The sequence below is a fragment of the Equus przewalskii genome, chromosome 17 (genome assembly GCF_037783145.1).
Source record: "Equus przewalskii isolate Varuska chromosome 17, EquPr2, whole genome shotgun sequence".
Classification (NCBI taxonomy): Eukaryota; Metazoa; Chordata; class Mammalia; order Perissodactyla; family Equidae; genus Equus; species Equus przewalskii.
Window position 1 is genome coordinate 62,339,896 of NC_091847.1, and position 25,684 is coordinate 62,365,579.

General features: G+C 37.8%; 1 protein-coding gene across 2 annotated transcripts in view; it reads left to right on the forward strand.

Moving 5' to 3' along the window:
- The first annotated feature begins 3,207 nt into the window (after window positions 1-3,207).
- The window catches only part of FSIP2 (fibrous sheath interacting protein 2), an 86,425-nt gene continuing 63,948 nt past the window's right edge, over window positions 3,208-25,684 (forward strand). For both annotated transcript variants that reach the window (XM_070581637.1, XM_070581638.1), the window contains exons 1-8: window positions 3,208-3,624; window positions 3,926-4,051; window positions 6,550-6,711; window positions 13,642-13,731; window positions 14,797-14,936; window positions 16,052-16,193; window positions 16,665-16,775; window positions 23,549-23,675. In XM_070581637.1, coding sequence (XP_070437738.1) covers window positions 3,289-3,624; window positions 3,926-4,051; window positions 6,550-6,711; window positions 13,642-13,731; window positions 14,797-14,936; window positions 16,052-16,193; window positions 16,665-16,775; window positions 23,549-23,675 — 1,234 coding nt within the window. In that variant the 5' untranslated portion in view covers window positions 3,208-3,288. The remainder of the gene's footprint in view (window positions 3,625-3,925; window positions 4,052-6,549; window positions 6,712-13,641; window positions 13,732-14,796; window positions 14,937-16,051; window positions 16,194-16,664; window positions 16,776-23,548; window positions 23,676-25,684) is intronic.

Sequence of the window (25,684 nt, forward strand, 5' to 3'; positions counted from 1 at the left end):
TTGTAGAAACGTCCCCAAGCATGCAAGTCTTACTGTATCTAAACCCTTGGGTAGGTCCTGCCCATGCTGACTCTGAGCTTGGCCATGCAACTTGCTTTGGCCAATGGGATAATAGAAAACGTGATGCTAGCAAAGATTTGAAAAGCACACAAGCACATTGTTTATCCTCTCTTGATGCTGGGAACCCTGAGACCTCCATGTAAAAAAGCATGATCTAATTACCCAGAAGATAAAAAGAACATCTATAGAGAGTGGTCCAGCAATCCCAATTATTCCAGCCATCCCAGCTGACACCCTGGACATGTAAGTGAAGCTATCCTAGATAATCCAGCCCAAGCTGAGCTAGCCCAGACCAAAAGAAGTGCCAGCCAACCCAGAGAGTTGTGAGAAATAATAAATCATTGTTTAAAGCTGTTAAATTTTGTAAACTGTTTGTTATGAAGCAAAGGCCAATAAATATAGTCTCTGAAAAGATCCCAAAGTTCATATAACTTCAGAAACATACTCCTCTAACATCTCCAAGAATGCAACAAATCCTTCCTTATACATAAATATTATAGACTTCCTGCCTCTCTGTTCTCACTTTTCAACTGTTTTCCTTGTAAAAAGAACTCGTCTGTTTAATGTGTTTCTTTTAGGGAATTCATTTACTTTTCTGACTTAACTGTTTCCTCCAGAATCCCAGCTTGTCATCTACCCTTGTCAGCTTCACAACAGCAAGCATGCCCTCCAACTCTTGTCTTTAAAGTAGGTGAGATGAGGAAGAACCCAAAGTTATGACATTGTTGTTTCAAATGTCTCTCAAATCCATTCTCTCCCCTTCATTCCTATTGCCTTTGACTTGTCATCTCAGGACCTGACTGTTTCATGCCTATGAGATGACATATCATGAAGTCTCCCAGGCCTTCAGTCTCACCCCTACAGAGCCACCCTCCATAGCGTCACCAGGATGATCTTCTAAAATGAGAATCTGCTTAAAACACTTCAATGGGCTCTCTCAGATCTGCATAGGTCAAGACAACAAAAATATACTTAGGGCTCACTAAATGCTTGCTAGGCTCTATGCTAAATATTGTGCATATAAAGCTGAATAAGCCCATACCTGCTTTCAAGCAGTTTCCGTCCTATTAAAGGGAGACTGATAAGTAAAGAGAGATTTTTGATGTAATGTGAAAAGTGCCAAGATGGAGGCAAGCACAGAGGAAGAGAATTTGGTAAAAGCTTAGAATGTCAGAAAGGCTTCCTAGAGGGGATGATACTTAAGTAGTCTTAGAGGTCGATTGAAATTAGCCAAGCAATGAAGTACAAAGAGCTGCCAGGCAGAAGGAAGAGCACAGCAAAGACACAGAGTCTTGGATCAGCAGGCTTGGTGCAGGGAACTAACTGCGAACAGTTCTACATCTTTGGAGTTCAATTTTGAGAGGTAGCATAGGGGACTTGTTCCTTAGAAAGGGAGAAAAGGGCAGTGGTAGGCAATATGATATGCCCCAAAGGTGTCTACATCTTAATTTCCAAGACCTATGAATATGTTACGTTTCAGGGCAATGGGAAAGGAAGATTGCTGATGGAATTAAGGTTGCTAATCAGCTGACCTTAAAAAAGAAATTATCCTGCGTCATCTAGATGGGCCTAAGGTAATCAAAAGATTTTTAATTATAGAAGCGAGAGGAAGATGTGTGAGTCAGAGAGAGATATGAAGATGCCATGTGCTAGATTTGAAGAGAGAGGAAAGGGAAGTTTCTAGAAGCCATAAAGAGCAAGGACATAGATTGTGCCCTACAGCCTCCAGAAGAACGCAGCCTTGCCAACACCAGCACTCACTCAGCACAGTGAGATTCACTTCAGACTGCTGATGCTGATCTCAATTATTGTAATACCTTTGTGTTGTCTTAAGCCACTAAACTTGTGGTAAGTTTTTACAGCAGCAATAGGAAACAGGGAACAAGTCACAGAGGCTGTTACATGCTTGGTGTTGTCTTCCTGAGAGCAATTAGGGATTGAATGCAGGGGAGAGAAATGGCATTAGAGATCAACTTGCTAAAAGATTGTTAGGATGAATGGTGGCAGAGAGACGTTATAAGGCTGTGGCAATCACAGACAAAAAATAAAAAATGATGAGTGACTTACTTGGGAGAGTAGTGTAGAGATAGATAGGCGAGGACCAGTTAATGTCAGCGATAAAATCAGTAGGACTAAGAGATCAACTGAACGCGGGCAACAAGGGAAGTACTTAGGAGCATTTCTCAGTTTCTGGCTTGGGTAAATACTGGCATTGTCACCCAGATGGGAAATGCAGGAAGAATATGACCTTTGTTTTGTCCCTTTGGGTGAAGGTGGTGGGTTGAGATGTGAGTTTGCTGAGTTTGAGATGATCGTGCGACATCCATGTGGAGAGAGACATCCACGTGGAGAGCTGGCCCTGGACTATATCCCAAGGCTAGATTTCAAATTCAGGAGTCTGAAGCATAGGACTGGCATTAAAACAAAGAAGATGTAAAAGCAGAATACATCATTAAGCAACTGCCTCTGGGCCCACTATTTAATAGTAATTATCATTCTTCTTTAATCTTTGGGAAGAAAAGGGGTACTTATTGACACAGCTGTTATAAAGATTAAATGCAGTGAGCGTTTAGCACAATATCTGGAGTTAGCAAATTCTCAATAAATAGTAGGTATTATTACTAATTGGCCCAGAAATCACAGAAAACAACAGTGGGCCAAGGAATCTAAGAGGCTAAGTCCAAACTCCTGACAATTCAGAAGCAGTCTCTGCTCTTAAAGTACTCCCAGTCTAGTCAGCTTCGTGAAGGAAGGGCCACATCTTACTCCCTGCTGTCTCCCCAGGGCCCAGCTCAAGGACTGGCCCAAACGGGTCAGGCACTTTATAAATTTTGGCTGGACGGTTGAGGGGAGGAGAAAGAGGGATATAACAAGGCAAAGGCAGCAGAGAAGAGGGAGTGGGAGGGAGAGATGAAGAGAGCTAGAAAGAAAAGCGCAAGACTAGAGGGGGGAGGAGGACAGGAGGAATGCAAATGAGCGCATGAGGAAGCCAATATACATTACGTGGGACTTGGAGCGGGAACATGGTGTGGGAGCCTGGGGCTGGGGTGTGGTCACAGTGTCTCTAAGAGGGGCCATGTAGAAAGCCAGGCTTCTGTGGCCATACAATGGGCTGTAATATCACTCCTGGCTTTCTTTTTTGCACAGAACCACAGCTCCTTGGAAACCAGGAGACACTGGCCAGCTACCGCCCCAAAGCCTTAGAGGTTTTGATTTGGGATTGGTTTGATGAGGGCTGCTGGCTTCAAGAAGAAGGCTCTTTGGAAGGTGCACCCCGTTAGACCAGGCCCCGCACGCACCTCCCCGACTCTGCGCGCGGGGCCCCACGTTCGGAGCCGGAACGCCGCGCGCGAGGCGGCCTCGAGGCCGCGGGGTACTGGCCATTCCGGGGCCGGTGGGGCCGGGGGACGACGCCGCGGAAGGGGTGCGAGGGAAGGCGAGCGGGCTGGGCGGCCCGGGCCGGCTATGGAGCTCTACCTCAGCGCCTGCTCCAAGGCGGCCAACGTCGCCGCCAGCAAGTCGGCCACCAGCGGCCTGGCCGCAGACAGCCAGCAGTGCGGAGACGTGAGTGGCGGTGGGCCCGGTCCGGCCTGCGGGGCGGGGCGGGGAGATGGGCTGCCTAACCGTCGGCTCCGGGCCTCGCGGGGGCGCCGGGGCGGTGCCGGGGCAGGGGTGGGGAGGCGCTCGGGCTGCGGGGTCGGAGGGGAGCGGGGGACCTTGCAGGCGGGGCTTCAGGGCTGCGTGGCAGGGCAGGCCCCTTGGAGCCGGGCTGCGGGCTCCGGTTGCTGTGGCTGGGGAGGAGTAGCACCTAAAGTGAAGGAGTGGTACCCAGGGAGAGACACGCCTCTGCGCTCCAATCCGACAGGGTGTGCACAAAACCCACTTTCCGGGTGTCGGAGCGGCTCAACTCCTGGATCTGCCTCTCGGGGTCAAGCTGCCTATGATCCCAGGAAGCAACTCTCTGTACTATACTACAAAGTTAAGTGAAAAGGTAAAGTTAAAAATTACTTTACCTTTTAAAAATTACTGTTTTACGTTGGTTTTCCTTGCCCTTTTCTGCTCCTTGCCGTTCAATTCAGGAGCTACATCATATAAAGTCCATTAAGGGAATTTGCACCAGCATTCACAGGAAAAAATAATCAAACCCACATCTAACCTGAGGTATTGTCTAGGATGCATACCCAGCAACCTCATCCAGTATGGTTTGGACAGAATCAGGGGCTAGAAAGTTTAGATTCTTAGTTCCGTCTTAATTTATAATTTATGGATCCATATTAACTTTTCTTTATAATAACACTTCATATATACCCATTTAGTGAGATTTTATTAGAAACATATTTGGTTGAAAGGTAAAAGGTTATCGGTGCTGGCTGGCATTTAATTATATGTTAGGATTTTAACTAATAATAATTCGGACAAAATTTTCGTTACAGAACACTTCTCTATGATTTTGTTTGGAGCTGAATTCTGGATCACACACTAAGTGAGAAACAAGTGGAGCTGAATTGAGTTACCGTGTTTAGTACTTTAACCTCACTTTAATGGAAGAAGGCTCTGCTTGCGTGAGCAGACTCCGGGTTTTGCCGTGGCCTCCCCATCTACTCTTTTCTCCCATCCAGAGCCTCAGCTCCTTCCAGCTGGGGTCTTTCATACCTGCCCACACATACCGTGTTAATATTTCTGTGCCTTTGTTCACCTTGCCTCCCAAACCTGGAATGCCCTTTCCCCTTCCCCTCAACCTATAAATTTGATTCACCTTTCAGGATTCTTTCTGAATCCTCCAAATTAACTTCTATTTCCTTAGAATTTGCATTGCCCTTGGTTTATATAATTTTACTCAACACTAATTTCATAATTTAAGTTATGCTGGGTTATAGTGTGTACTTCCCTCAAACCCTTTCATGTTTTTAGTCCTCAATGCTACTCCCATCTTCAAACCTCCCCAGCCCTTCACTCAGTAACTAATGCTGAAGGAGGTTCAGTACATTCTTTTGGAGTGGTTGCTTTGATCAATATTGCAAAAAATTCTACAAGTATGAATTCTGAGTGACCCCCTTACCCTTCTACTGTCTATGATGTCATCAGAAATGAGTAGGGCTCCTTGGTATTTGATACTTACCTAATAAATATGATTTCTTAAAGTGACTTTTGTTTCTAGAAAACATATAATTTCCCTTTTTAAAAACAAATCTGTTCTACTAGAATACAGCAAGCTAACTAAAAATATGCCAAACTCACATAATTTGACTGAATCACATCCATACAAACTAACTTTCCTAAAGCTTGCTGGCAGTCTGTATCCCTCGTTTTTAGCGTATAAACTTAGCCCTCTCTTTTGTCTGCTTCCTCAAATGTACTATTTGCTGTAATACCATTTGCTCTGCAAACAGAGCAGGTGCTCTCAGATTTGCTACCTCTGGCAGCATTCCAGTTGCCTTTCACTTGAGCCACTTCCTGCTTTGACGTTACTTTAGAGTAAAGTTATCTTGTTCTGGCCAAGAAAACTTAGAAGAAAGCAAAAAAACAAAAAAAGCAAAGGCAACATTAGGACAACTTCCACACCTACTTCCATCCTCCACGTTTTCCCCTTCAGAGGTTCTCTCATAACCTGTTATCACTATCCTGCTATTGAAAAATGGACTAAGAACTCACACCAAAACTCACTTTGGTAATGTTTTAACTTGCAATTGAGATTAAATAACGCAGGTGTTTCCTCTAAAGTAATAGATGTAGAAACATGACTATTAGCTGATATTTGCCTCCTTTTATATGTTAGTTGCTATGGAATAGGTTGTATTTGGTCTTTACACATATGGAGAAACCTCAATCCCTATCAATATCCTTTATAATTGGTTCTCCAATATGTTCAACTTTATAGACCTTGAATTGTTTTCTTGACTGTACCACTCAGAGATTGTTGGGTTTCTTTTATTAGGTAAGAACCCAAGATACAATAACTCTTTAATCCATTATCTTTAACATCTGAGTTTTACTTTTACTATTTTTTGTTAAAGTTGTTTCTATACATCTTCATGAAGATTTTCATTTTCAGATTATTTAAATATAATAATCATAATTAGTATTATCCCTTTATCCTTTGAATGCGGTGGGTTGATCTGGAAGAGGGAAGAAGAAAAGAGAGAATCTTAGCATCAGTTTCATATATCAAAACAACTTTTACCCTATTCCCTTTCTTTTCCTTTCCTCCTTTCTTCTGTGGCTCAGGGCCAAAGACTGATGCTGATCAGGAGCGGAATTAATTGAGTGAGGATGGGTTTTTAGAATAATTCAAGTCAGTAGGGAAAAGAGGTAAGGATAGGCTATTAACATTGCCCAATACAAATCTTTCTGTTGCTGGTTTTTCCCCACTTCACATTCTTCTTACATGTTTTATTTTCAGTGAACAGTCTAGTCATTTCAATTGAATGATATTTAAAAGTGTAATTCATTAATTTTATATTTATAATGTTTCTAAATCTGTTTTCGCAGCTTTTTCGACCTTCTTATGGTTTTAATCTGACTGACCCTTACTGTCGACTTTTGGAAAACCAGTATAAAAGTCTCCACGATCCACATTTGAGAGCATACTATAAGCGCAAAGATATCCTGAGGAGGTTAAAGAAAGGTGGCTACATCACCAGCAATAATAAAGTGGGTTAAAGATTACTTCTTTTTTTAAAAAAGTATTTTATTGAGGTCATAATAGTTTATAACATTGTGAGATTTCAGTTGTACATTATTATTTGTCAGTCACCATATAAATGTACCCCTTTACCCTCATGCCCAACCTCCAGCCCCCCTCCCCTCTGGTAACCACTAATCTGTTCTCTTTGTCCATGTATTTGTTTATCTTCCACATATGAGTGAAATCATGCAATGTTTGTCTTTGTCTTATTTCACTTAACATAACGCCCTCAAGTTCCATCATGTTGTTGCAAAATGGGACTATCTTGTCTTTTGTTATGGCTGAGTAGTATTTCATTGTGTATGTGTGTGTATGTGTATATAAATATACACACCACATCTTCTCTGTCCGTTCATCAGTCGATGGCCACTTGGGTTGCTCCCACATCTTGGCTATTGTGAATAATGCTTCAATGAATATACCAGTTCATGAGTCTCTTTGAATTGTTGATTTCAAATTCTTTGGATAAATACCCTGTAGTTGGATTGCTGGATTGTATGGTATTTCTGTTTTTAATTTTTTGAGAAGTCTCCATACTGTTTTCCATAGTGGCTGCACGAGTTTGAATTCCCACCAGCAATGTATGACGGTTCCCTTTTCTCCATATCTTCTCCAACATTTGTTATTTTTTGTCTTGGTAAGTATAGCCCTTCTAACAGGTGTAAGGTGATATCTCATTATAGTTTTGATTTGTATTTCCCTGATGATTAGTGATGCTGAACATGTTTTCATGTGCCTATTGGCCATCTGTATATCTTCTTTGGAAAATGTTCATATCCTCTGCCCATTTTTTGATTGAGTTTTTTTTGTTTTGTTTTTGAGATGTGTGAATTCTTTATATATTTTGGAGATTAACCCCTTGTCAGATATATGATTTTCAAACATTTCTCCCAGTTGGTGGGTTGTATTTTCATTTTGTTCCTGGTTTCCTTTGCCTTGCAGAAGCTCTTAAGTGATGAAGTCCCATTTGTTTATTTTTTTTTGTTTATTTCCCTTGCCTGAGTAGACATGGTATTTGAAAAGATGCGTCTAAGATCGATGTCAAAGGGTGTATTGCCTATATTTTCTTCTATGAATTTTATGGTTTCATGTCTTGCCCTCAAGTCTTTAATCCATTTTGAGTTAATTTTTGTGTGTGGTGAAAGATAATGGTCTATTTTCATTCTTTTGCATATGGCCGTCGAATTTTCCCAACACCACTTACTGAAGAGACTTTCTTTTCTCCCTTATATGTTCTTGGCTCATTTGTTGAAGATTAGCTGTCCAAAGATGTGTGGGTTTATTTCTGGGCTTTCAATTCTGTTCCATTGATCTGTGTTTCTGTTTTTGTAGCAGTACCACACTATTTTGATTACTATAGCTTTGTAGTATATTTTGAAGTCAAGGATTGTAATATGTCCAGCTTTTCCCTTTTTTCTCAGGAATGCTTAACAATTCATGGTCTTTTGTTGCCCCGTATGAATTTTAGGATTCTTTGTAGTATTTCTATGAAGAATGTCATTGGGATTCTGATTGGGATTGATTGCATCTGTAGATTGCTTTAGGTAGTATGGACATTTTAACTTTGTTTATTCTTCTAATTCATGTGCATGGAATACTATTTATTTCTTTATGTCATCTTCAATTTCTTTCAATACTATCTTATAGTTTTCAATGTATAAATCTTTCATCTCCTTGGTTAAATTTATTCCTAGATATTTTATTCTTTTTGTAGTGACTGTAAATGGGATTGTATTCTTGAATTCTCTTTCTGTTAGTTCATTATTAGAGTATAGAAATGCAACTGACTTTTGTAAGTTGATTTTGTACCCTGCAAGTTTGCTGTAGTTGTTGATTATTTCTAATAGCTTTCTGATGGATTCTTTAGAGTTTTCTATATATAAGATCATGTTGTCTGCAAACAGCAGGAGTTTCACTTCTTCCTTGCAAATTTGGATACCTTGTATTTCTTTTTCTTGCCTAATTGCTCTGGCCAAAACCTCTAGTAGTATGTTGAACAAGAGTGGTGAGAGCGGGCACACTTGTCTTGTTCCTGTTCTTATAAGGATGGCTTTCAGTTTTTCCCATTGAGTATGATGTTGGCTGTGGGTTTGTCACAATGGCCTTTATTATGTGATGTACTTTCCTTCTATACCCATTTTATTGAGGGTTTTTATCATAAATGGATTTTGGATCTTGTCAGATGCTTTCACTGCATCTATTGAGATGATCATGTCATTTTTATTCCTCATTTTGTTGATCTGGTGTATCACTGATTGATTTTCCAATGTTAAACCATCCCTGTGTCCCTGGTATAAATCCCAGTTGATTATGGTGTATAATCCTTTTAATCTATTGCTGTGTTCACTTTACCAATATTTTGTTGAGGATTTTTGCATGTATGCTCATCAGCGATATTGGCCTGTAATATTCCATCTTTGTCTCATCCTTGTCTGGTTTTGGGATCAGGGTGATGTTGGCCTCATAAAATGAGTTAGGAAGCGTTCCATCTTCTTTGATTCTTTGAAATAGTTTGAGAATGATAGATATGAAATCTTCTTTGAATGTTTGGTAGAATTCTCCAGAGAAGCCCTCTCATCCTGGACTTTTGTTTGTGGGAGATTTTTGATTACTGTTTCAATCTCTTTACTTGTGATTGGTCTCTTCAGACTCTTTATTTCATCTTGTTTTAGTTTTGTGAGGTTGTATGAGTCTAAGAATTTATCCATTTCTTCTAGATTGTCGAATTTGTTGGCATATAGTTTTTCATGGTGTTCTCTTATAATGCTTTGTATTTCTGTGGTATCCATTGTGAGTTCTCCTCTTTCATTTCTAATTTTATTATTTGAAACTTCTCTCTTTTTTTCTTACTGTGTCTGGGTAAGGGTTTGTCAATTTTGTTTATCTTCTCAAAGAACCAGCTCTTTGTTTCATTGATGCTTGCTACTGTTTTATGGTTTCAATTTCATTTATTTCTGTTCTAATTTTTATTATTCCCCTCCTTCTGCCGACTTTGGGCTTTGTTCTTCTTTTACTAGTTCTGTTAGGTATAGATTAAGATTATGTATTTGAGATTTCTCTTGTTTTTAAAGGTTGACCTGTATTGCTATGAATTTCCCTCTTAGGATCACTTTTGTTACATCCCATATGAGTTGGTATAATGTGTTTTCATTTTCATTTGTCTCCATATATTTTTTGATTTCTCTTTTAATTTCTTCAATGATCCATTGGTTGTTCAGTAGCATGTTGTTTAATCTCCATACATTTCTCACTTTCCCAGCTTTTTTCTTGTAGTTGATTTCTAGTTTCATAGCATTATGGTTGGAAATGATACCTGATATGATTTCAATCTTCTTACATTTATTGAAGCTTGCCTTTTTTCCCAACATATGGTCTATCTTTGAGAAGGTTCCGTGTGTACTTGAGAAAAATGTGTATTCTGCTGTTTTTGGATGGAATGTTTAATATATACATATATTAAATCCATCTGGTCTGTTTCTTTTAATTCCACTGTTTCCTTGTTGACCTTCTGTCTGGATGACCTATCCATTAAAGTAAGTGTTGTGTTCAGGACCCCTACTATTATTGTGTTGATAATTTCTCCTTTTAGGTCTGTTAATAGTTACTTTAGGTACTTTGGTGCTCCTGTGTTAGGTCCATATGTATTTATAAGTGTTATGTCCTCTTAGTGGAGTGTCCCTTTTATTATTTAAACTTCCCCTTTTTGTGTCTCATTGCCTTTTTTATCTTCAAGTCTACTTTGTCTGATATAGGTATGGTAACATCTGCTTTCTTTTGTTTGCCGTTAGGTTGGAGTGTCATCTTCCAACCCTTCACTCTGGGCCTTGTTTGTCTTTAGAGCTGAGATGTGTTTCCTGGAGGCAGCATATCATTGGGTCTTGTTTTTTAATCCATCCACTCTGTGTCTTTTTATTGGAGAATGCAATCCATTTACTTTTAGAGTGATTATTGATATATGAGGACTTAATACTGCCATTTTGTCTCTTGTTTTCTAGTTTTTCTGTATTTCCTTTGTTTCTCTTCCCTTGTATTTCTGACTGCCAGTTCAGTTTGGTGTTTGTCTATAATAGTTTTCTCAATTTTCTTTTTATTTATGATTTGTGTCTCTGTTCTGATTTTTTGTTTAGTGGTTACCTTGAGGTTTGTATAAAAGATCTTATTGATGAGATAGTCCATTTTCTGATGGCCTATTATTTCCTTAGTTTAAGCAGATTGCATCCCTTTCCTCTTCCCTGTGTTACTGTCACCACTTATTCCATTTTGTGTTATGAGATTGTGATTAAACTGAAGTGATTATGGTTATTTTTGATGCTTTCCTTCCCTTTATCTTTTTTTTTAATTTGCCCTAAGCTAACATCTGTTGCCAATCTTCCTTTTTTTTCCCTCTCCAATGCCCCAGTACATAGTTGTATATCCTAGTTGTAAGTACTTCTAGTTCTTCTGTGTGGGATCCCGGCACAGCATGGCTTGATGAGTGGTATATAGATCCGCACCCAGGATCCGATCTGGGGAACCCTGGGCCACCAAGGTGGAGCGCACAAACTTAACCACTACACCACTGGGCCAGCCCCTACGTATCTATCTTCAATGTTATAATTGTTTGCTAACCTGTTCTGAGAGAGAGCTCCAATTTTCTGATTTTGTCTGTGTTTTTATCTCCTTGCTCAAGGCTTTGTAACCCCTTTCTTTTTTTTTGTTTTCAGGTATGAGGCCCTTCTTGAGCATTTCTTGTTGGGGGGCTGGGGGGTGTCTTGTAGCAATGAACTCCCTCAGCTTTTGTTTATCTGGGAAAGTTTTTATTTCTCTGTCATATCTGAAGGATAGTTTCATTGGATATTCTTGGCTGAAAGATGTTGTCTTTCAGAATTTTGAATGTATTATTCCATTCTCTCCTAGCCTGTAAGGTTTCTGCTGAGAAATCTGCTGAAAGCCTGATAGACATTCCTTTGTAGGCTATTTTCTTCTGCCTTGCTGCCTTTAATATTTTTTCTTTGTCATTGATTTTTGCCAGTTGTACTAGTATATGCCTTGGAGAAGGTCTTTTTACATCGATGTAATTAGGAGTTCTATTAGCTTCATTTACGTGTAATTCTAGCTCCTTCCCCAGGTTTGGGAAGTTCTCAGCTGTTATTTCTTTGAACAAGCTCTCTGCTCCTTTTTCCCTCCCTTCTCTCTCTGGATTACCTATAATCCTTATGTTGCATTTCCTAATTGAGTTGAATATTTGTCAGAGAATTTCTTCATTTCTTTTTAGTCTTAGTTCTTTTTCTTCCTCCTCTGCATTTCTATATTTCTGTCCTCTAAGTAACTGTTTCTGTCCTCCATAATAACAGCTCTGTTATTCAGGGAGTCCAGGTTTTTCTTTATCTCATTCATTGTGTTTTTCATATGCAACATTTCTAATTGTTTTTTTTTAAATAGTTTCAATCTCTTTTGTGAAGAATTCCCTCTTTTCATTAATTTTATTCCTGAGATAATTAAACTGTCTGTTTTCTTGTAATTCATTAAGTTTCTTTAAATAACTGTTTTGAATTCTCTGTCATTTCGATTGTAAATTTCTGTGACTTCAGGATTGATTTCTGGGTACTTATCATTTTCCTTCTGGTCTGGAGTGTTAATATACCTCTTCATGCTGTTTGATGGGTTGGACTTTTTCCATCGCCTAGTGGTAGTATCTGGTCACAGATTCCACCTCCCATGACAGGGAGGGGCTGGAGCTGTGTTTTCTAAGACCTCTTCGACCCTGGCAGATGTGTGCCTGTCCTTTGGAAGCTGTGCTGATAGAGCCTATCTGTGTTTGTCTGTTGGCTGCAGCCGCTTTACCCACATATGCTCAGGCACTCTGGTAGGGATCCCCTGCTCTGGCTGACCAGCTGAGCTGGTGTGTGAGGCAGGAGGGGCAGTGGGTGCATTCTTTCACGTGCATGATCCCACACACCTCTGCTTTGCACTCACTGTCTGCCCACCTGGGCTGCTCAGCTATTGCATAGACACCTTGGTGTTGAGCATTCCCACAGCTGGGAGGCAACCCTAGAGCCCAAGCATTCCCATGGAGGCCTGCCTTTTCCCCCTTCTCCTCTCAGTGTTGCATGCTGGCCACCATGCAAGGTCCCAGGCTCTGGATCGCTGCCTTCCAGGAGGGAGAGGGAATCCCCTTACCTCCTTCCACTGCCTCCTGGGGGGGTCCAGCATCCCCACCTTCAGACTTATGGCTATGTGGATCTCTCAGATGTCTATTGTGTTGTATGAATGTGTTCTGTTCATTTATGAATGTCCTTTTCATTGTTTCTTATGGAGGAGAGACTAAGGGAAGAGCTCACTCTGCCGTGATGCTGATATCACCTAGATTACTTTTTTTAATCATTGAAAACTCCAAGACTCGATATGAGCTTGCTTCTGTAACCTCACTGGGGGACCTGTACCACCTTTAATTTGATCATGAGAGATACTTAATTGGAAATTCCATAAATTTCTCAGTATTTGGGTCAAGGGAAATCAGACAACAGTTATTTCTAAATGAGACTACTTCTTCTTTTACCTAGCAAAAGCAGCTTGATAGAATTCTGATAAACTATGTTCTTACTGGGGTTGAAGATTATTATTACATTGGTATTTTGTTTTAATAACTCCAATTGTGTGTACTAAATTCCTTATCCTGGCATAAGTCATATTAATAAAGTAATGTTATTTGGATAGAAATTTCCTGTTGATTAATTAACAGTTATAAAGAGATACTACTTATAAAATTGTTAGCCATGTCTTACTCTTGATACAAAATGTTATCAGATGGTATGTTATTACTATTTTTCCTCTGAAAAGTGATTGCTATGATTTTTAAATATTTGTATTTATATATATTTTTTGTTATTGTTGTTTTGTTTTGCTTTGTTTTTTAGATTGTATGTACCTTGAGGGAATTGAATAAGTACAGGCAATATCTTACCAGTTTAAAATTAGACTTTGAAAGAAACTATATAAGAGAACAAGTAAGTTACATATTTAAATTTGGTTTCTTTACACAGGGTTTGGAAGAAAGCTTTGTTTGTCTGCAAAGTATTCTCTTATAATATTTTTACCTTTAATTTTGACAAGCTAAATAATTTTTCCAAATGAAAATTAGAGCAGGAGTAAATAATATTTTGTGGTTGCTATAATGGCCAAGAAAGGGAAAGGGACCAGGTCATCTATTAATATGCCAGTGGTAGCTGATCTAATTTAGTAATTAAATTGCTACTCAAGTGTGTCCCTTCTACCTCAGCTGGGGCCAACAGGAAGAGTCTATTGTGGCAGCAAGATTCTTAAGCTGCAACCCTAAACAGCTTGAGTAATGGGAGAGGAACAATATGAATAGTTATAGTGTCCTAGAGGTAACTCAAAGAACATTTCACTGAGTGTTTGTACCTACACACATGCAGCTGTGTTCATCCAGTGAGAAGTGTTGTTTTAAAAGGGGAAGTGGAATGATTTGATGTAGAATGAGTGGGTACAGACAGTGACTTCCTTTCAGTTTTTGATTGAAAGGTTGTGTGAGAGTGTGTGTGTGTGTATGTGTGTGTATGCATACGTGTGTGAATGAATTCAAGTTTTAAGGTCAAGAGAATTGGATAAACATGAGAAAGGTGTGTGTATGTGTACTTTTACAAAGTTATGTTCTAATGTTAAGAGAGTTGTATAGAAATGAGAATGACTTCCCCATACTTGTGTTCTGTATTTTCCTCTGTTTCTCCCTTTGTGCCTAGAGTTTTTCCTTTACTTCTTCCATATTTTCATTTAATTTCTTCAGAATGGATAGAAAAATAAGATCAATATTTATTTTCAGAGAAAAATCTTTACTTTGGTTCCAGTGTCCGTGTCTGTGATTGATTCAAAACAGATGTAAATGCAGTTAAACAGAATTATCTATTTAAAAAGTATAGGAATTTTACTAAACACTAAACATAAACAGGTATGTCAAAGGACAGTTTTATTTCTAGGAAATTTAAAAAAATATTATATATATATACACACACATATATACATATGTATGATAAATGCGAAATTTTTTTTAATAGAAAGTGCTTGCGAAGCAAGTAAATAAACTACAGGAAAATAATCAAATACCTCGACGTTCTGATGTTGCACAGTTCCAAAATTGGTTGTTACAAGATGGCACCCAACCTATTAAGGACCAGGAACGACTAATAAGGCACAGGTGAGATTGAAGTTAATGCATATTTTATGTATATATTGTAGACTCAAGTAAGATGGAAAATACCAGAAAGTATTTTTTAAAAGTACTAGACACTATTTAACTCCAATATTGCCCTCAGTATGGAGAGGAAGGGAGAACAGGAGATACAGGCATTAGGAACTTGGGTGCCTAGACTGTGAAGAGGAATTTCTACCAGAGAGCACAGGGTTGCTGGGAGTCCAAGAAGTGATCCAAACTGATAACTGAAGGACAAACCAGATCCAGCATCCTTCCTATAGTAGAGGATAGAGGGAAATTATCTTACCACATGCCTGTAACAACAGCTTTTTATAATTCATCTTTAATGGCTGACAGCATTCAGTTTGAGGAAGTTAGTGCAAAGTCAAAAAAGGAGGTTTGATATAACTTTATCTAATGCCAATATAAATATGCAGTGTTTCTAAAAAAATTCTATAAGCCCTTCAGATATTATCTACTCAGATTCAATCATTACCATTCCATGGTAAAGCCCATTTCTTAGGAAGTGGAGGGATATTATAGTTCTTTTTCCTCCCCCTTCATTAAGGTGAGGGCCTGGGCTGCATCACCTGAGTTTTATATCCCATGGTTTCATTTCATGGTAGTTCCATAATGCATATGATGCACTAGAGACCCAGACTATAGATGGAAGATTTGTTCATGGCCTTGTAAGTTACAAGGGACTCAGTACACATATTTTTCATAAGAGATTCAACTCTGTTTTTTTCCAGATTTGAAGTCAATCTTTCAGTTATTTTAGGCTTCTTTGCAATTTCATATTCCTAAACCTACTGAGTTATGAATACTTCCTGTGCAAAATGTTTTAAATCAGTCTGCTCTATGTTTTACAATTGTCTTGGCCATAAAAACAGGTGCTTATAAAGTAGGGAGTCCTGTATAATGAAGAAAATGTAGTGAGTTGGTGGGTCAGGGTTGTTTAAAGGTCCATGAACAAAGCTGATAGAAAAACTGTAAAATTCTTGTAGTTCAAGAAATAAAAAGCAAACAAGGAGGTGGTTTGGGAATGTCAAAGCAGATGATGCCATCATAAGGGAAACACCCAAATCGGCTTCACTTATATTTGCACTTTTCCTTAGGTATTTGGATATGATAAGTAAGGAATTAGAACAACTTGAGCACGCAGCAGAAGAGCAGCACCTCGTCCGCATGGACAGAGAAGAAAGACGACAGCGGGAACAGACAAGGAGAAAACTGATTCTGCGTCGAAAAATTGAAGAGGTGAGAGAGAACAAACAGAGAGAAAAATTGCGTAGAGTTGCTTCATTTGTAAATAATTTTAGCAGTCCATCATGCTTCTTGACATCATTGCAGGTCAGATAATTTACCCATACTAATCTCTCTTCACAGCTACAATACAAAAGTTGTTACATAAAATAATGAGACTGATACCACCCACTATGTGTATGAGCCAATATCTGCTCTTACAGAGATGATTGTGAAAGTTACTAGACACGTCCTCAGTTTGGGGAGGAAAACCTGTTAAATTTAGCTTTAGTAAAAAATAATCATGCCTGCGTTCCTAATAGGAGTGCGGTAAGAAAGCCCATTCTAAAGCCAACCTATGACTTCCCTTAGCTTGACCTGATTTCTTTAGGCCCTTGACTTGTTCTAATTTGTTTGTTGGTGGTGGACAAACTACAAAGGTTTATTGTGAAGCCATACTGAGTACATTAACATTGTGCTCTTTAGGAATGGAAGACCAAAGAGATGTTACTTCTGACCAAGATTGGAGAAGATGTCAGAAGAGAAGCTAGGATAGAGGAGCAACGGCGTAGAAGCAGAGAAGAGAGCGACAGGAAGGTGGGGTGAGCTTTACCCTCTAACTGGGGCTGGTGGAGATGAAGCTTTTGCTAATTTTGATTTTTGAAAGTACACTTTGTGAGGTGATGACAGACTAGTTACCCCAAATGGTATGCATTACGTAAAACTGAAAGTTAGGAAAATTTTTACTCTATTTTGCCCATATTATATCCTGACTATAATATAAAAAGTGCTGTCCTATTTGATATAACTACTTTTGACTTTATCTCACACTGTAAACTACTTGTAATTCCTATACAAAAATGACAACTCATTAAATTTTTCTTAGAATCAGATTTCTTGGAAAAAGTTCTGTTTTTCCCCACCAGTTAACTTTTTAGACTAATTGTTTTTAATTTTTAATAATATATATTTTATGATTTAGAATATAAATCAGTATAAAGAGAGAGAAATAATTAGTAATCTCAGCACCACCCTATTAACTTATTGGTACACACAAATACATACACACATTTGCATAATATTTCTATAAATATTTATTATTCCAATAAAGAAATAAATTCATGTTTTTATACCTTACAGGCTGTTTTCTAGATTGCTTTCTCATGTAATAAAATAGCATTGACAACTTCCATGTCAATAAATGTTGGTCTAAAATTCTAAATAATCAAATCAGGTAGTGTATTGTTGACAAACTTAGATGTAAGTGTAAGAGTTACATAATTTGGTTAAATTGATTTATACTGCCATCTAGCAATTTTTTAAATATTGGAAATTGAAATATGTATGATAATATTTTATTCTACTTTTGTTTACATGTACCTTTTAGTATCAATAGGGATTCACTGTTCATATGGCAAGCTCAGTCCAATTTACTGTAATTATTGTTTTCTAATATTTAATTTTCACTTTTTTCAGTGGGAGTTCTCTACAAGTTGGCCTTTTTGTCTTTCAGACATCTCTGAAAGTATCTTTGTTTTTGGAGAGCAACACGATGCCCCAATTTTCCTCTTACTTTTTGCCTGATATCAATTATTATTCAATGAGCCCTGGCCAATCTTAATGGCAACAGGTGCAGTGGGTCAAATTCTGGCACTGGGAGTGCCCATTAGACACGAGCACTGACAATAGGCACTGCAGGCTGCTTGAGCCATGTTAATGGCAGAGATGTTTGGATTGTTGATATTTCCAATGGAGTTTTTCTAAATTGTCTTTTTTGAGTCATGTTTTAGTATGAGAGGTTTTTAATTCATTTGTGTGTGTTTCTTAATATTTTTATCTTTCCCTTCAGATTTGACATTATATATATTTTTACTTCAAATTATGTGCTTAAATTACAGTTATAAAAATCTTTAAAAGATTTTGCCTTTGCATCTTTGTTAAAAGTCAATTGTATCAGTCTATTTTTGGACTCTTTTCTGCTCTTTGACCTATTTGTCTATTGTAATGTCTTGATTATTGTACTTTTAATAATTCTTTATTTTTTTATTGAGGCAAAATTTGTATATAACATCATAAAAGTTTCAAGTGTACAATATTATTACTTAAAATCCATATACACTACAAAGTGATCACCACCAAAAGTCTAGCGAGCATCCATCATACACCATTGCACCATGCAATTGACCTCCTTCACCCATTTTCCCCTCCCCTCAACCAAGTTCTTCCCCTCTGGGAACTACCAATCTGTTCTCTGTTTCTGAGTTTGTTTTTGTTTTGTTTGTTCATTGTTTTGGTTTTTTAGATTCCACATATGAGTGAAAACATTTGATATTTGTCTTTCTCCATCTGACTTATTTCACTTAGAATATTACCCGTAGAATAATATCCTCATGCATCTTGTCACAGATGGCGAGATTTCATTCTGTTTTTACAACTGAGTAGTATTTCATTGAATATGTATACCAAAATCCTTATCCATTCATCCATCAGTGGGCACTTAGGTTGTTTCCATGTCTTGGCTATTGTAAATAATGCTACAACGAACATAGGGGTGAATATATCTTTTTGAATTAGTGTTTTGTGTTCAAATATATACCCAGAAGTAGAATAGCTGGATGATATGGTAGTTCTATTCTTAATTTTTTGAGGCATCTCCATACTGTTTTCTATAGTGGCTGTTCCAATTTACAGTCCAACAAACAGTGTATGAGGGTTCCCTTTTCTCTACATCCTCACTAATATTTGTTATTTCTTGTCCTTTTGATAATAGCTGTTCTAACAGTTATGAGGTGATATCTCGTGGTTTTGATTTGCATTTCCCTAATAATTAGTGATCTTAAACATCTTTTCATATGCCTGTTGGCCATCTGTAGGTCTTGTTTGGAAAAATGTCCATTTAAATCCAATTCCCATTTTTTAATTGGGTTATGTGTTTATTTGGTGTTGAATTGTGTAAGTTCTTTATATATTTTGGATATTAACTCCTTGTCATATGTATGATCTGCAAATATTTTTTCCCATTCAGTAGGTTGCCTCTTCCTTTTGTTGATGGTTTCCTTTGCTGTGCATAAGCTTCTTAGTTGATGTAATCCCATTTGTTTATTTTTGCTTTTGTTTCCCTTGCCTTGGGAGTCAGATCCACAAAGTCATCACTAACACTGATATTAAGGAGCTTACCATCTCTGTTTTTTTCTAGGAATTTTATGGTTTCTGGTCTTTAATCCATTTTGAGTTAATTTTTGTGTATGGTGTAAGATAACGGTCCAGTTTCATTCTTTTGCTTGTAGCTGTCCAGTCTTCCTGACACCGTTTATTGAAGAGACTTTCCTTTCTCTATTGTATGTTCTTGGCTTCTTTGTCATAAATTAATTGTCCGTATACGTGTAAGTTCAGTTCTGGGCTCTCAATTCTCTTCCATTGATCTGTGTGTCTGGTTTTGTTTTTGTTTTTGCTTTTTGCTGAGGAGTATTTGCCCTGAGCTGATAGCCGTACCAATCGTCTTCCGTTTTTTAGTATGGGGCTGCCAGCACAGCATGGCTGCTAACAGAGCAGTGTAGGTCCTCACCTGGGAACCAAACCCAGGCCACTAAAGCAGAGCATACTGAAGTTAACTGCTAGGCCACCAGTGTTGGCTCCCACGTGTCTGTTTTTATGGCAATACTATACTGTTTTGATTAATGTAGCTTTGTAGTATCATTTGAAATCAGGGAGTGTTACACCTCCAGCTTTGTTCTTCTTTCTCAAGATTGCTTTGGCTGTCATAAAAAAAACAAAACAAAACAAAAAAATTGCTTTGGCTATTCAGGCTCTTTTGTGATTCCATACAAATTTTAGAATTATTTGTTCTAGTTCTGTGAAAAATGCCAATGGAATTTTGATGGGGATTGCCTTGAATCTGTACATTGCTTTTGATAGTATGGACATTTTAACAATATTAATTCTTCCAGTCTGTGAACATGGAATATCTTTCCATTTATTTGTGTCTTCAATTTCTATCATCAGTGTCTTACAGCTTTCAGTGTACAGGTCTTTTACCTCCTTGGTTAAATTTATTCCTAGATAGTTTATTCTTTTTGATGCAATTGTAAATTGTTTTCTTAATTTCTCTTTCTGATAGTTTGTTGTTAGTGTATAGAAATGCCATAAATTTCTGTATATTGATTTTGTGTCCTGATACTTTACTGAGTTCATTTATTAGTTCTAGTAGTTTTTTGGTGAAGTCTTGGGTTTCTATGTATAGTTTCATGTCATTTGCAAATAGTGACAGTTTTACTTCTTCCTTTCTGATTTGGATGACTTTTATTTCATTTTCTTACCTCCTTGCTCTTGCTAAGACTTCCACTACTATGTTGAAGAAAAGAGGTGAGAGTAGGCATCCTTGTCTTGTTCCTGATCTTAGCTAAAAAGCTTTCAACTTTTCACCATTGAGTATGATGTTACCTGTGGGTTTGTCATATATAGCCTTTATTATCCACTTTGTTCAGTGTTTTTATCATAATTGGATGCTTGCGTCTTCTCTGATCACAATGGTATGAAACTAAAATTAATTAGAAGAAGAATACTAGAAAAAACTACAAAAATGTGGAGATTAAACAACATGCTACTGAACAACCTATGGGTCATTGAAGAACTCAAAGAAGAAATCGGAACATACCTGGAGACAAATGAAAATAGAAATATGACATACCAAAATCTTTGGGATGCAGCAAAAGCAGTTCTAAGAGGGAAGTTCTAAATGGAGTTTGTTTTTTTGAGCTCCCTCCCAATTGTGGGTTACCACGTTAGGTGTGGGGTCTTTGGCGAAAGCATGTCTCTGCCTCTCCTACCTGTCTCACTGTGGCCCTTTTATTCGTTGTTGCAGACCAGGTGTTCAGTTAATTCTCAGATTTTTCTCAGAGGGATTTATTCCATATGTAGCTGTATATTTGTTGTGTCCGTGGGAGAAGATGAGTTCAGAATCTTCCTACACCACCATCTTGAACCTATCCTAATAATTTCTTAAGTCAGTAGTGCTGGGCTTCCAACTTTGTTCTTCTATTTTGAAGTTGTTTTGGCTAATCGAAGCCCTTTACGTTTTCATGTATATCTTAGAATCAGCTCATCAATTTTTCCAAGAAATCTTGCTGAGATTTTGATTGGAATTGTTTTGACTCTATAGGTCAGTTTGGGCACAATTGATCTCTTGATAATACAGTCATACATTGCTTAATTATGGGGTGCTGAGAAATGTGTCCTTAGGCGTTTCATCATTGGGTGAACTTCATAGAGTGTACTTACACAAACCTAGATGGTATAGCCTACTACATACGTAGGCTGTATGGTATTAATCTTATGGGACCACTGTTGTCTATGCCATCTGTCATTGACTGAAACATCGTTATGTGGTACCTGACTGTACTGAGTTTTCCAACTCATGAATCAAATATATCGCTTCCTTTATTTAGGTTTCTTTAATTTTTCTTATCAATGTTATGTACTTTTGCAGTATACAGGTATTACGCATCTCTTGATAGAGTCATACCTGGGCATTTCATAGGTTTTATGCTATTATAATTTGTATTTTTTATTTCAAATTTTGATTATATGATGTTAGTATATAGAAAAGCAGTTTTTTATATTCATCTTGTACCTTGCATTGTTAAAATCGCTTATTAGTTCTAGTATTGCTTTTCTAGATGCCAATTGATACTCTACATAAGTGATCATGTTGTCTGTATAAAAGTAGTCTGAATAAGGGTAGTTTTATTTCTTTCCTTCAAATGTGGATGCCTTTTTATTTCTTTTCCTTTTTTACTTGTCTGATTTCATTGACTGGAACCTTCAGTATAATGTAGAACAGAAGCAGTGATGGAATACGTTATTATCAAATATTTCTTTTATACCCTCTCTCCTCACTACAGACGTATTAGGCTGTTTGATGTTGTCACACATCTCTCTGATACTCTTTTCATTTTGCAATTTTTTTCTCTAAGTTTTTCCTTTTTAAATGGTTTCTGTTCCTGAATAGAGATTCATTAATCTCTTCTTCTGCAGTGTCTACTATGCTATTAATGCATCCATTGTATTGCTCATCTCACACATTAAAAAAAAACTGATTTTGGTCCTTTTTATATCTTCTATGTCTCTTCTTTACTGTGTAAATGTATGGAATGCAGTTATGTTATCTGTTTTAATGTTCATATCTGGAATTTTAACATTTGTGTCACTTAACGATCAATTTTCTTAATTTACTCATTTTATGTGTCATATTTCCCTGCTTCTTTATATGCTTGGTATCCTTTGATTGGATGCCAGATAATGTGAATTTTACTTTTTGGATACTGGATATTTTCGTATTCTTATAAAGATTCTCTGGCTTTTTTTCTTAGATATACATAATTTATTTGGAAATAGTTCAATTGTTATGTCTTGCTTTTCAAGATTTATTAGACAGGGCCAGAGCCATGCTTAATCTGGGAGTAGTTATTCTCCACTACTGAGGCAAGACTTATTTTTGTACTCTACCCAATGCCGTGTGACTTAGGAAATTTTTCCAGAGTGGCTGGTGAGAATAAGCGTGATGGGTAGGTGCCAAGCACTGTTCTTGCTATTCCTTCAGAATGGTCCTTTCTGTGTGCTTGGGTGGTTTCCTCACACACATGTACTGATCCATTCTCTTGGTGAATACTCTAAGGAGCCCTCTGAGGATGTCTGTGGTTCTTTTTCTGTGCAGTTGTCTCCACTGCACATCCAGGGAAATATTAGCCCAGAGATTCAAAAAGGGATGTCACATTTCAGGTACTGCCTTATGTTTCCTTATGGTAGGCCTGAATGACTTTTGGTTAAATCATTCAGGAATCCTCCAACTGAAGATGATTTAGAAATTGCCTATACTTACCAAGATAGCTATGGATTAAAAGACCCTATCTGATCTGAAACTAGACTAGTTCCCTGAAGGTGTGCGGTGAGGTAAATTTCATCTGTGTTAAATATATTCTTCATGTTTTATCACAGATGGAAATTTACCCCTTACTACCCTCCCAAATTTGTACTCAGCATAACCCTGCAAGTCACAAAACAGGAATGACTATTCATTTTCAATATAGTCATGCGTCGCTTAACAAGAGGGATACATTCTGAGAAACGTATTGTTGGCGATTTTGTTGTTGTGCGAATATCATAGAGTGTACCTACACAAACCTAGATGGTATAGCCTACTACACACCTAGGCTATATGGCACTAATCTTAGGGACCACCACTGTATATACGGTCTGTTGTTGACTGAAATGTCATCATGCAGCACATGACTCTATGCTGTCACATTTTAAATATCTGTTTTGCATTTCTAATAGCAAGTTGGTATTAACCAATATATTTTCTTTAATTCTAGAAACAAGCCCTTCTTGAGAAAAAAATGGCTTATCACTTACAGAAAATGCAAGAAAATGGCTTTAAAAGAGATGAGAGGAGAAAAAATACATTTGATTACAGAGGACAAGATGGAACATATTGTGAACGTGAGAACATTCAAAGATGATGTAGCTATGTAGAAAGTACTTATCGATGTATTTATGCAAAAATCTTTTTGTAAAACTCTGTTTACACTTGCTATCTGCTTTATACCCGGCACAGTTCTAAGCATTTCCCTATTAAAATTCAAGTTGACAAGTAGACGTATATGTAAAAATTAAGACAAACTTATCTTACCAAGTGGTTCGGTAGACAAGCTTACTTATACTGCAGTTCTAACCAACTTCCCTATACTTAAAATGATGTATTTTTTGGCACTAAAACTTTAAAAACTTGTGTGTAAGATAATTGTTATTACAGATCAACTTGATGTTCTACTACGTTGCCAGCCAGAAAGAATAGACAGTACCAGGAAAACATAAAGGGATGAAGGAAGGGAGGAAGGAAATAAAGGAAGAAAGGAAGGAGCAAAAGAAGGAAATGAAGAAAGTATAAAGGAGGAACTTCAAGTCATGACTTTGCTATGCTCAATCTCTACCAGCTTCCTTTTATTTATAACATAAGACTATAGTAGAATTTATTAAATTAATGAATGACATTAGTTAAAATTTCATGGCAGAATGCAAAAAAGGAGAATTGTGTTAATTAGTTGTGGTACTGTAGTATCAGGAAAGAGCATGATCCTTTTCCACGCAGTTATCATCGTAGCATCCCGTTAGTCCCATCTCCATCCCATCAAGCCCATTTCTAGGTGAGAACCTCCCTGTGTCACTCTGGCAGATTGCTAACTAGTCTCCATAGGCTCTTATTTTTACCTACCTCAAAATCCATTTTTTTACACTGCTATGTAATTACATTTAAAACTCTGTTCTCCTGGTTTCTTCTCCTGGCCCCAAAACTTAAAGATCCCCAGTACCTCTTAACTGAAGCTCAGACTTCTTAGGCAACTATTCATCACCACCTAGAGTCCAACCCAAACCTGACTTTTTAACTTTATTTCACACTACCTCCTGGAAGAAAGAAGCTGTGGTCTAGGGGTGACGGGCATAGGCTCTGGGGCAAAACTGCTGCAGTCCACATCCTGCTTTACCCTTGTCTCGGCATGCACTTAGCTCGGACAAAGCACTTAACCTCTTTGAGCCACACTTCCATCATATGAAAACAAAGAGAATACTCCTAAGTAATTCCCATAAAGAGCCCAAAAGTTCTAGCTCATAGTAAGCAATTTATTTCATCGTCCGATCAAATGAGACTACTGACCCTTCCTAAAACACAAATTACCTTTTGTTCTTCTTTGCCTCTTTATCCAATTTCCTCAGCCTGGATGACGTGCTCACTGTCCCTCTATCCAAATCCTACAATTCTTTAAGCTCCACTGTAAATGACACTCTGTAATGTCTTTTTTAATAACTCTGATTTGAAGATCCCTCTTCTTTGAGTCCCTGTAGTGCTTGTATCATTCTTAATACACTTATTACGTACTTCACACTGTCTTACTCACCCATAATGTTGTAACTCTCACCTTGGTGTCCCACAGAGCATCTAGTACTGTACATATGCGTGTGGGTACACACACACAGGCACACATACACTAAATATATGTTTGCTGAATGGACTAATTCGATCTATTCAATTCATTAAGATAATGAGAGCAATCTCATGCTTCAGAAAAGAAATCACTTTAGTAACTACATGCATCCCTATATTTCCAGCTGTTAACCTTCTCATTGAATAAGAAATAAATTTCAAGTAGACATTTTATTTTATTTATTATTATTTTTTTTTGGTGAGGAAGACTAGCCCTGAGCTAACATCTGTGCCAGTCTTACTCTATTTTTTGTATGCCTCCACTGCGTAACTGTTGAGTGGAGTAGGTCTGTGCCTGGGATTCAAACCCACAAAACCCGGGCCGCCAAAGCAGAGCACCCAGAACTTTAACCACTCGGCAATGGGGCCAGCCCCCAAGTAGACATTTTAAACATGTTTTTCCTCCGATCCCCTCTTTTGAAGAAGTAAGATATAAGTGAATTTAATTTATATTATCAAAATGACAGAA